Source organism: Lepisosteus platostomus, chromosome 17 (assembly GCF_059453375.1).
Source record: "Lepisosteus platostomus isolate fLepPlt1 chromosome 17, fLepPlt1.hap1, whole genome shotgun sequence".
In the NCBI taxonomy this organism is placed as follows: Eukaryota; Metazoa; Chordata; class Actinopteri; order Semionotiformes; family Lepisosteidae; genus Lepisosteus; species Lepisosteus platostomus.
The window spans coordinates 21407453-21419458 of NC_142627.1; the positions used below are offsets into that span (position 1 = coordinate 21407453).

The 12006-nt window shown below is 46.8% G+C and overlaps 1 protein-coding gene across 2 annotated transcripts; it reads right to left on the reverse strand.

The window, feature by feature from the left end:
• Positions 1-995: 995 nt before the first annotated feature.
• exo1 (exonuclease 1) lies at positions 996-11248 on the reverse strand. 2 transcript variants are annotated; one of them, XM_088609990.1, is made up of 14 exons: positions 11037-11248; positions 10152-10336; positions 9458-9577; positions 9239-9362; positions 8782-8919; positions 8198-8410; positions 7704-7891; positions 6797-6893; positions 5922-6147; positions 5395-5617; positions 4142-5105; positions 3944-4033; positions 2974-3146; positions 996-1604 (listed from the first exon to the last, which is right to left on the reverse strand). In XM_088609990.1, the coding sequence occupies exons 2-14, from the start codon at positions 10310-10312 to the stop codon at positions 1478-1480; spliced, it is 2844 nt and encodes a 947-aa protein (XP_088466116.1). In that variant the 5' UTR covers positions 10313-10336; positions 11037-11248; the 3' UTR covers positions 996-1477. The 2 variants fall into 2 exon arrangements, with proteins under 2 accessions (XP_088466116.1, XP_088466117.1); XM_088609991.1 differs by having other exon boundaries at positions 10152-10339.
• Between the last annotated feature and the right edge of the window lie 758 nt (positions 11249-12006).

The window sequence follows — 12006 nt, forward strand, 5'->3', positions numbered from 1 at the left end:
TTTCCCGTTTACAACCACTTTTGTGCAATATATGCCAGGGACCTGTGCAATACATTTATATTTATATCTATGGTTACATCTATATTTATATTCATATGTGTGATACGATTTTCTGTGTACTGTTCTGTTCTAGTTTCCTCTTGTGTGTCCGGACTGTGAGTAACTCTTGTATTGTATTGTATGTATTGTACTATTAGTATATAATTCGTTACACTGTGGCTGTGTTGTGTGTGTTAAGCTGCTGTTGCACTGCAATTTCCCTCACGGGATCAATCAAGTATCTATCTATCTAATGTATGACAAAGTTGCTTTATAGGTCTAACTGGGGCCTGAGACCCCTGGCTTGCTGGGGTGTAAGGAGGGGGAGGGCTGCTGCAGGACAGACGGCTCATCAGAGACGAGAGGAGCACGGCGTGTCCGAACCATCTGCCCGAAAAGGAAGAATCTTTTCTTTGACGTCTTGAATAGTTTCTTGCCCCCCCCCCCGACAAAATATTCGCTCACAAAGCGCATGCAGGGCAGCTCGTCCCGCTGCTGTCCCAGCCCTGCCCACTGCTCTGGCCGAGACAGAGGCGAGACCGTGCTGTGGATACAAGTTACCAGACGGGTACAATACTGCTTTGGATACAAGTTACCAGACAGGTACAATACTGCTTTGGATACAACAGCTACCAGAAGGGTACAGTGCTGCTAGGCTCAGCCTCCGCCTTAGCCTGCAGCTAGGAAGGCAGAAGCCGTCAGAGAGAGGGAGGGCAAGGCCCAGAGAATTCCTCCGGCACGACTCAGAACACCCCAGCCATTGACGGACATCACGGTACCCGAAAACAATGCTTTCACAATAAACACCCCAAACGATTCGTTACACACCTGAATGGCAAGTTATTTATGATGGCAACAACCAAGATTAGCATGATTCACTGCTACTTACCCCTGTGTGGAAAGTGACAAGACGAACAGGCTGAGCGATGGCAAAAACAAAAGATGCAGAAACAAACGCTTATGAAAAGGCATTTATTCAGACAAAATTAATGGATAAACTGATCATTTCTCAGCAAATGAATCAAGTACACCAAGTATATATAATATACATAATATATACACACGCCAGTTTGCTTATACTATAAAAGCTCTTACAGAATATCCTCTGTAAAAACACTTTTAGTTATTTATATAAGGCACTGCACACACATCATGGGTTTCCACCCAAATTCCTTGAAGACCTCGTGTCTGGTGGTTCACCCCAGCTCCCCGTAACAAAGTCCAATTATTTAATTAAAACTCTGATTTAAAGATCCTCTGTAAAACACAACAGAGCCCAGCCACTTTCTTTAAATGAAGTGAATGATCAGCGGTAAAAGACCTTAAAAAAATAAGCATGTTGGTTAATCGATCTCGTACCGAAAGACGAACCAGAAGACCCTGGGCCAGGGAATTGAGCTTGAGACGTCTGGTGTGAAATGTGAGCAATACCAGACCTCTAAACAGACGGTAGTGCAGGGGTACCGTAGATGTCCTGGCCCGATTCTGGCGCCGGGGACTGAACGTTGTCCTTCACCGGAGACATGGGCTCCCCTTTCCTGCAGGGACGCCTGCTGTCCTTCTCTCTGCAGACGGACAGTGAAGGAAGCCCGTCACTCCAGAGCCCACCCCTCCCCTGCACCCCGACAGCTCCGGGGCGAGAGAAAGCCCACGCCCCCCGGGCTGCACGCAGGTCTGTTCACGTACGCCACCAATCCTCAGACACCTGCTTTTACTTGGGACTTAGCTCTCCTTTGAAGGCTGAGAAAAAAAGTACCTGGATTTGTATAAGTATTTATACTCATAACAGATTACACCATCGTGAGAGAAGGGTGGCACAGAGGCACAGTGGTAAGCATTGCTGCCTCACAGCACTGGGGTCCCGGGTTCAATTCCGGCTTCCAGGGAGCTGTCTGCGTGGAGTTTGCATGTTTTCCCTGCATTTGCATGGGTTTCCTTCCACAGTTAATTGGCTTTTGGGACAACTGGCCCTGTTATGTACGTGACTGTTTTTGCCAGTCTGCCCTAAGATGGACGGATATCCAGGGCATTTCCCACCTCGCGCCCATGGCTTGCCAGGATATCCTCCAGCTCCCTTACTAAAACGGATAAACCATTTTAAAAACATCCATCCAGCCATTTATTCTAATAATCAGCTGTTTACCCATGCAAGACCAAACTGTTGAATATGACTCATGTATTCACTCGTGCTCTTAAATGGAACTGGTAGAGCTCAAATTACTAAAACGTTCATGGGATCTTATTTTATAGTACCCTCTACAGGGCAGAATGGGTACTGCCTCTGTAAGTTTAACTTGCCTTTTTACCATTTTAAAAGACCGGTCACTATATAATTACAAATAGGTGTTTTATTAGTTTGACTTACAAGTCTAATTCTCATAGACCCAAATAATTAGGGGTTAGTGGAAAAATAAAAAATAATAATTGGACTTCAGCTTTCCAGAATGATTCTGTTAGACAAATAACCTCATGAATAGTAACATCTTTAGAACAGAGTCCTGCATCAGTAACATGCATTCATTTTCTATGTCAGGGAAACTTACGTTAAATATACAAATTGTATAAATGATTACTCTTTATAATAAAATTGAAAGGAAATGTCTTTAGAAATGAATAAATACAGATATAGTGATCCACGCAGAAAAAAAGCATTTTTTCTTCAACTACTTTTCCCAACAACTTTGTTAAATTAAATATTACAATATACTTCAGTTGTACCTGAATAAAAAAAAAGTTTGAAACTACACTGATAAGGTTCATGCAAGTACAGTATATGTCACAATCTCTTCAAATGATTCCTAAGACGTAGACCCTTTGGAAGATACAAAAGGGAAGGGAAACCATCTTCAAATTCAGCGCAGTAGCAGTAAGACATCACGAAGGAGATCAAAATCCAAACGCTTCTGAAGAGATTTCAGGGGACCGGATACTCACGCTCTGAAGCCGAAGTTCTTCCACATGTCGCTGATGGTGGCCTGCAGGCCCGGCCTGTTCTCGTCGTTGGTGCTGCCTCTCTTCCTGAGCCCGCTGGCCCTGGCAGGAGCTCGGGCCCGGAGCTTCCCGGCGGCCCCCCGGCCCCCAGCGCTGGCTCGGGACAGCCCGGACACCTGCGGCAGGACAGGCACAGCGTCTGCGCAGTGGCCCCAGCAAGGGCAGCGAGCCGGCTCACATCTCACCAAGGGCCTTTAAACTTTTCACTTTGTGGGGCAGTATACAATACAGGCAGCCACAAGTCTCCGAAAAATCAAAGTACAGGTAGGTGCAAATTATCACTCATCCTAAAGCTGACTTGGACCCAGAAGTCCAGCACTGAGAGTAAAAAATGTTTACGGAGTGTGGGAATGCTAATCCTAACCCTAGCTGGGGTTTAAACCGAAGCCCTCCAGTCATCACATTCGAAATATTCCTCAAACCAAACAATATGACTCTCAAACAATCAAAACAGTTTTTCAAAGCTCTTTGAATTAACTATCTTCTGTAGGCAAATTTTCATCGAGGCCAGAAAAGCTGTAAAATGGTATTTAAATCAGCATGCTTTTGAGGCCAGTGTAGGGCTAGGGTTACAAAAACCGTAGAACATTACCTGCAGTTATTCTTGTAGTTGCACTTTAAATGACAAAATTAAGAGAGTTTAACCATTAGAACAGGTTTTCTTTAAGCATCATATAAAACCCAAGACAAGACAAGCCAAGCCACACACAAAAGTGATTAATCATTTGTGATCAGTCTGGATTTATCCTTTAAAAATAATATTATTGATCTCTTCTGGTGTTTGATTGAGACTTGATTTCTTTACAGCACTCTTGCATTGAGGTCATGTTAGCTTTGAAGGTTAACTTAATCCTAATTAATTTCAACTTTGCATCTTTCTTATTTAGAGTATGTGAAGTATAGTATTCTTTACCTTTGCTTTGATCAAAGTACAAGTATTTTTATCCTTCACAGGGGAACGGTTGACACCTTCACTGGAATCAGACTCCTGGCTACCAGTTTCCTAAAAAAAATACAATGAAAATATATCAATCTAGAAGTGCAGAAGAAGCAGAAAAACAATCTTTGAAAACGATGATGCATGTTAATCAACTCAGGAAAGCAAACATACTGAGTCTTGGTTGTCCCTGAGGCGAGTCTGGGAGGTGATGCTCTCTCTCCTGGAGGTCCTGCTGGTCTGAGAGAGATAGGCACTTTCCTGCAAGTCTCTGGGCTCCCTGTCCTCTGGGCTAGACCTGTTCTCTTTCTCAGGGAGAGTGTTTTCTTTCTCATTCCTGAAGGGTCTGCTGGACTGAGAGAAGTAACCACTTTCCTGCGAGTCTCTGGGCTCCCTGTCCTCTGGGCCAGACCTGTTCTCTTTCTCAGGGAGAGTGTTTTCTTTCTCATTCCTGAAGGGTCTGCTGGACTGAGAGAAGTAACCACTTTCCTGCGAGTCTGTGGGCTCCCTTTCCTCTGAGCCAGGCCTGTTCTCTTTGTCAGGCAGAGTGCTCTCTCCCCTGGAAGTCCTGCTGGGCTGAGAGAAGTATCCACTTTCCCCTGAGTCTCTGGGCTCCTCATTCTCCGAGCCAGGCCTGTTCTCCTTGTCAGGGAGAGTGCTCTCTCCCCTGGAAGTCCTGCTGGGCTGAGAGAAGTATCCACTTTCCCCTGAGTCTCTGGGCTCCCCATTCTCCGAGCCAGGCCTGTTCTCCTTGTCAGGGAGAGAGCCAGAAAGAGCAGAGGGCTTCCGGCGAGGAGCGCTCCAGGAGAAACTCTCCTTCATCCGCTGAAATTGCTGCAATGCTACGAGACCCCCCGAGGTGAGATTCTTGGGTTTTTCCCCAAGGCTTCCAGACCAGCCAAAAACCCCAGACCCCCTGCTGGACGTACAGGGGGACTGACAGCCCAGGGGGGTAGTTTCTCCTGCTGCCCTGGAACTTCCCTTCCCTTGGAACTCGGTATCTGTACTTGTCAGCACATCCGATGTCTCGCTGTGCTGGCCAGAAACATACAGCACCTCGGGGACAGGTTCCTGGGACTTGACTGGGCTTTCCTGCTTGGCCTCAGGCTCCATGCTGGAGCTCGTGGTGCAAAAAAACCTGGGCAGAGCAAAGAAGGTCAGTGCTTAACAAAAAGTATAATCCCATTCACAAAAATCAGAAGCAGAAGAGTATACACTTAGCCAACGCGGCAAATGTTTTACAACATTTGAAAATGTCTCCAAGCCCTTTTTTCAATTTCGTGAAACATAAACAGAGTGCCAGACAGACAACTTGGAAAAGGTTTGGATAGCTTGACTAATTCAGGCACGGGCTGACTGACTGTCCGTGTTCCCAGCACACTGAACGGATCATCTTATTGCATCGCATTGGGAAACAGAAAGAGTACCTGCTGCATAACCCTTGCTCCTCCGCTGTTCCCTCCTCCTGGTTCCTCCTCTGGAGCACGGTGGCGAACCTGTTGCGAGCCCTGTGCTGACTGGCGGGGCCCGAGGCCCTCTCTCCTGCACCCATGCTGCTGCCGGCTGGGGGCGTGCCTGCTTCTCTCCTGGGCTTCTTGGTGTCAGAGCATGAGTACTGCCCAAGCAGGACTTCTTCCGACATACTCGATTCTGCAGAGGAGAGCCAGTTACACCGCCGGGTTTAAACAAAACCCCCCATAGTCCTTCCTTAAGTGCCAGCTAGAGACAACATTACAGATTCTCATCTTCCTATTAGGAAGATGATGGGGGGGTTAATCAGCACAAGAGAAATGGTACAGTCCCAAAATCAGGATGGGAGGAGGGAAAATCTCTGGCAGATTTAAACATGATGTAAACTCAGCAAATTGTTCACATAAGCAGGCAATGAAGACAAAACAAATTTCTCAGGGTAGAGTACAACATGCAGGGCCTAAGAAGAAGGAGCCAGGCCTACCTGCTCTTGGCCTCTTGACCTGCGCCTGCCTGGTAGGAAGCTTCAGGGGCTGTGTGCTGATGACCTTCTCCTTTCCTCTGGTGGAGAGCGTCTCTGGAGATCGAGGCTCGCTGGGCTGGGACAACGTATTCCCTGCTGGGTTGTACTCCCTGCTCCAGATACTGAGCTCACAAGGGGCTTGCTGCACCCGGGCATCAGTCCAGCTACGGCTCCTGGGCTTCACAGGCTGAGGGACACAGAACACAGGCATACTTCCATTACAACAGCTCACACACTTCGCACACAATGGCACACTGCTTAAGGAATTTAACTTGCACTACATGTACTCTAAAGGAGCAAAGGTTGCACAGGAAAATTCAAAACCTCTTTGGTTTTACTAGAATGCAAGATGGGGGAGAGTTCAAATGCAAGGGAATCAGAAAGACAATGAAAGGGAAAAAACAAGACAACGTGTAATTAAGTGTACATACCAAAATACCAGGAGTCTTAGAACCAAATGTATGAAATAGAAGCTACTACATCAGCATGCATTGATGTAACAATGTAATCCCTGAGCACAGCTAACAGAGAATGTTAAGATAAATACAGCATTAATAGGGACAGTGTTGCATGCAGGAGATGTACTGTAGCTCAAATTAATTACAAATTAAGCACAGGAAATCAACTTGAATGAAGGCTGGATGAGACACTGAGATGTACTAGCAATCAAACAGTAAGTGTGGACTGCTGTCATTTACCGTATAACCTTCCTTGTATTCCAACTGCCATGTGGAAGCAATGCCTTTGTAAATAACACACTAATACCTGCCAAGATCAACATTTAAACTGCTGCCAAGCAAAATTGTTGGCAAGCTCTGCCAAAAACGGTTTTCCACCTGCGTGATGTCAGGATTATAATCATCAATCTTCTTCATGCTGTTGACATCCACATTTCCAAGAGCGATCTGCAAGGCAGCCTGGTCCCCCATGTTACTGGATTGGGGGAATTAAGGAAAAGGCAGCACAAAGACATAGGGAGACAAACCTCTCTTAAACATGCAGATCAACACCAGAAAACAAGATTTTGAGTTTTAACAAGGGATACCCTTTCACCTTTTGAAGGTTTGGCACACTTCGTAATAAAGCTTTGAACCTTAAATAGTTCTATTTAATTCCCTACTAATTCACTTACATGAATTATATATTTGTGCATCTAATACAATAGTCACAAACATATGTACTGGCATACTTTTTAACTAGTTACTTGCTTTATCATTTATTTATGTTTTCTACTGCACCAGTTGTCAATTAAACGGTTTATATTTTCCCCCGTATGACTCCAGGGAGAACAAATGAGCTCAGACAGTAGGTGGCACAATTACAGCCGCCAAGTCAGAAGTCCCTCCTAACGAGAGCATATATAAGAGGAGTTTTGAGTGCAACCATTATTGGTAGATAAAATGTATTCATGAAATAGAACCATCAAAGCCGAAAGATATGCTTAGCCTATGTACTAGTTGCTGCAAATCACATTTATTGAGAGGAGGAGGAAGAAACCTGACCAGTAACATCAGTCACTTTGTAAAATAATTTGGTATAGAATACCTACTGCTATGATGGTAGCTGCCTGAACACCAACTGAACCTTGAAGGGTTCAGTCCTGTGAGCGAATACCTGCTTGAAGACTGCTTAATGTCTTGCTTGCTTAAACAGAGCCTCACTTATCCTCATCCGTTACCATGGGGACGCTGGAGGAGTGGCAACTCAGGGCAGAGGAAGGAAGACTTCTGTACTAAAGGATACGGCCCCGCGTAGCTGAGAGACTGGGGGTTAATCTCCTCTGGGTAGGGGTTCAGGGGAACGAGTCTCCTGCTGAGGGGGTCGAAGACCAGCTGATAGAGGAAGGTGTTGTTTGCCTTGATGAATCCCTCGATATACTCGTCAGGGACAGTCATGCTCATGTTCAGGTACTGACCCATCTTCTTAATCACCTGGAAACAGAAGAAAGGAGCATCAAGACCTCTGTTCCTGGTGTCTGGGGGAAACCTTCGGTTCTGAAAAGGATTATTTAATTTAAAAAATGCGTCAGGGTTCATGAGAATCAAATGACTATAGCTGGTCAACTCTGCACCGCAGTCACAAAACTCTCCTTTTACTCCCTGTGTTTGTGTCCCTTCTCTAAGTCACATTATCCTGGCCTGCCTGCTGTGCTCTCCAACAGTATAAATGGACCTCGGTGCTTGTATGTGCTATGGGCCGTTTGAACCCCTCACTGAGTTGTGCCGTGTCTCCGTCACCTTGGTGATGTCGGGGTTGTTTGCCATCTTGAGCAGCTTGCAGGCTTTGCCCAGGCCGATCCCGTGGATAGAGGCCAGGTAGTCGCAGCCAGACAGGATGCACATGTAGCGGAACTTCTCCTCTGTGAAGACGTCCCCCAGGGACTTGCACTTCCCCAGGCAGGACTGGGCTATCTCCAGGCCATTGCCAAACCGGTCCATTTTCAGAAGCACCTAACAACAACAACAACAACAACAACAAAACTTGACTTCTCGAAATGATCCTCGTGAGTCGCTCATACTCCAAATCAATCATTGGACAAGACGTGTTTAAACCATGGAAGCTGCAACACTGTTAATGGACTTAAAAAATATGCAAAACCTGATCAATGAACGGCAATAGGCAAGGACTGACAGCTTCCATTATGTCTGAATTACAGGGAGAGACTATGATTAGCACCAATCCTTTGTTGCAGTTACATCTTTCTGTATGTAAGACGGCAAATGTATCCTAATTAGCAGGGATGATTCGAGGAGGTGGTCTTTTATGGATGCTCTTGGTAAGTATGAAGAAGTAGCCGCAGTTTAGCCCTCAAGATCTTCACCTTGGTGCAGCCGAAAGCCAGCAGATCGGAGTCCTCCGTGATGACCACCTGTGCAATCCCCCTCTTGTTTAAATAGGCCAGCTGGGCGTCGGCCTCGTAGGGCGCCACCACGCAGTCCACGCCTCTCCCCCTGGCCGCCTGCCCGCACAGAAACACATCAGCCGCTGCTCAGGTCCAGACCGCCTCCACGGAAAAGCTACGTTCACGTGCTTTAACCCCCACGATGTAGTAACGTATAGAGAAAGGACGGTGGCGCTGCATGAGGGGGTATGGCAACCCACCGCAACACCAGCCACACTTAGACTGACAAGACAGTTCCAACCCCGAGGCCACAACAGCCAACAGTAAGCAAATTATAGCCATGCAACTAAAGCGATAGTTTGAGAAGGGCTTCCCGAGCAGCCGACATCAGTACTGAGGGCCCTCTCCCCGCAGGACCCAGCGCCGCGGCGCTCACCTTGATGACGTCATGCGCCATGGCGGGCGTGATGTCGACGCAGCGGGTGAAGCAGTCTCGCGCCTCCGACACCTTCCCCTCGCGCAGCAGCTGCCTGCCCTGCCGGAGGTTCGCTTCCCGGCGCCTTGACCGCCCCGGGGAGGAGAAAAAAATAGAGAGTTCTTTTTTTTTGGCTTTGCAAATTTGACTTTACAGGCAAGGCCAGGCCGCGGGACTTACTCACGGCGCGCCTTCTCCACCTCTTTTTTAGACGGCAGGTTGCGTCCGTCGAAAACCAGGATGGGCTTGATGCCGTGGGTGAGGAGCATATCGACAAGTTTCATGCAGTACGTCACATATCTGAAACAAAGACCAGAACAATAGCTTTTCTAACAGCCCTGTCACGTACCACTGCCACTGAGCTGCTTATTGTGCAGCGTAAGAGTAGTGTAACACCAAGCTGGACACTGATGGCATGACCTACTCCAACGACTATACTGCCACTTACAGTGCTGCTGCACGTCTGGCAGCTGGCTTATAGCAGCCAATTTATTACGTGGGCAAAACATGTCTAAAACACAGGCGGCACAGATGTTAGCACTGCAGCCTCACAGAGCTGAGGGTTTCATTCCGGACCTGGGTGCTGTCTGTGTGGAGTTTGTATGTTCTCCCTGCATTCACATGGGCTTCCTCCCACAGCCCAAAGACATACTGGCTTCTGGGAAACAGCCCGGTGTGCGTGGGTCTATGAACTGACTGATGCAGTTAGAAAGTGAATGGATGGATGGATGGATGTTTAAAACAAGTTTAGAAAGTGAGGTTTTCCCCAATTATTTGTTTTTTAAAACCTTTTATACTCAAAACAGTTCTATGCAGGAGCAAAAGGAGAACATAACACAGATAAGACAAATGGAACGGGGAACGTCACACTCACTGGTCGGTGGGCTCCCCCTTCGCTAACTTCTCTGCACAGGAAAAGGCTCCTTTGTGGAGCCAACAGTACGTGTCCACGGCAGCAGTCTGCCCCTTGTACTTCTTCACGTTGACGGGCTCGGAGGCCTCCTTGATGAACTGCAGCAGGCCAGAAATCCCCATTATGGTCACCAGCCCTTCGAATCCCTGCTGGCAGAAAGAGAGCGGCAAATAACTGTTATATCGCACTTTGGTGGGAAAAACTCTGGCAGTGGCAGCAGTGAGGGCATCGTGCAAGCTTCTGATTCGTCCAGCAGTGCATGCTGGCGCGCTTTACTGATGAGGTCTTCTGCCATTAAAAAAGAGAGCCGCGTTTGTAGCTCACGATCCGTAGTTCACAAACACGATTTAAAATCGTTCCTGTATATGACAACACCACCAACACTTCAGATAGTTCCGGCCTGTGGATGAGGACCGAGGTCTGAACGCGTCCATACTGCCAGGGTGTCTCGACACGCTTTGGCGCCATCGCAGCGTCTCTTTAATCTACACGGCAAAGGTCTCGGTCTGAAGGCCTGGGCGCCTATTCTAACTGAATTTGTTCCTGAGGGATCAACTAAAAATAACCAGATTATTTCCTTAGGCATATGCAGGGTCTCCTTTAAGGTCTTTTACATCCGATTCCTCAAAACCTTCTCTTGATTAAAGATACAATCAATCACTTGTCCACTGACTGGTGCGTCAGAGAGAAAAAAAACTTTCCTCATCTCACCAGAGGCATGATACCGTATATACCGAGCAACTCGAAGACAACACAAAAACCGCCTCTTTAATATAATGAAAAGTATCCTTCATGTATATTTTTAAAAGTAGACGGTTTACGCGAACGTGCTTAAAAAGAACGTACCTCTCATACAAACCAGGGTTTACTCAAAACTGGAAAATGCACGTTGACCTCTCTGTCTTTCACCCAATTGACCTGATGTTTGTTTTCCACATTACTGGATCCTTCTCTCTCCGGCGGTCCGAAATGTATTTGCTGCTCTGAAAAGCAGGATCAGCTCCTGCCGCTTCTTCTTTAGCGGCAAATCTCCGGCTCCGAGGCGTGCGCTTCCCATTGGTCGGCCCTCAGCCAATGAGCGCCAGGCCTGCGGCGGCGCATGCGCGGTCCCTCCAGGCTCGCCGGCGGCCGCGCGCGCCGCCCTCCTCGCTGCCTTTCCTCGCTCACGGTAGATCTCGCGACCTGCAGGTCTTTGAGAAAAACGCTGCCATCATTTATTGCATAAAGAAGAAAACACGAAAATTAAGGCCATATGCATATATTTTTTATTTATTTGTCTATTGATTAATTTGATGTTTTTAATTGTTATTTTGCAGTGTTAACTTATTTAATTTCTTAAATGATTTAATTTCTTCTTCAGTCATCTGTCCTGCCAGTCTGCTGAAATCTTCTCTGCAGTCGGGACACAGAGGAGCGGCTTACTCTGTAATGTCTGGCAACGCTGGCACATGACATGCCTGCCTGCAGCATGCCAGCAGCCCTTTCCCTTGCTTCTGGTGACATTCGAGGCATTATGCAATGCACAGGAAACTGACTGAAGTGTATTTTTCTTGCAGTGACCTAAGCTTTGAATTAAGGCCTTTTTAAAGGTGACCTGATCAGGCATTGCTCCACCTGCACCTAACGAGCTTTTGTGTGATTGGCAAGTTGCAATACCTCACTGCACAAGCTGTATTGCTGGTCAGAGGGCTTAAAACAAATTGACAACTTTTTGTGAAAGTACATAAGCTATAACTATAGTATTCTCATTCCAGGAAATGTTGCGTTTCTTTTTTCCATCAGTGTGTATAATCAATTGTCCAAATTGATTCTGTGC

What these genes read in the sequence shown, in the direction of transcription:
- exo1 (XM_088609990.1), bottom strand. Translation starts at nt 10,312, where the DNA reads ATGGGGATTTCTGGCCTGCTGCAGTTCATCAAGGAGGCCTCCGAGCCC. An exon ending in GTGGAGAAGGCGCGCCGTGA is followed by an intron (nt 9,363 to 9,457) that starts GTAAGTCCCGCG and finishes GGGGCGGTCAAG; the next exon opens with GCGCCGGGAAGCGAACCTCC. An exon ending in TGGCTTTCGGCTGCACCAAG is followed by an intron (nt 8,411 to 8,781) that starts GTGAAGATCTTG and finishes TGTTGTTGTTAG; the next exon opens with GTGCTTCTGAAAATGGACCG.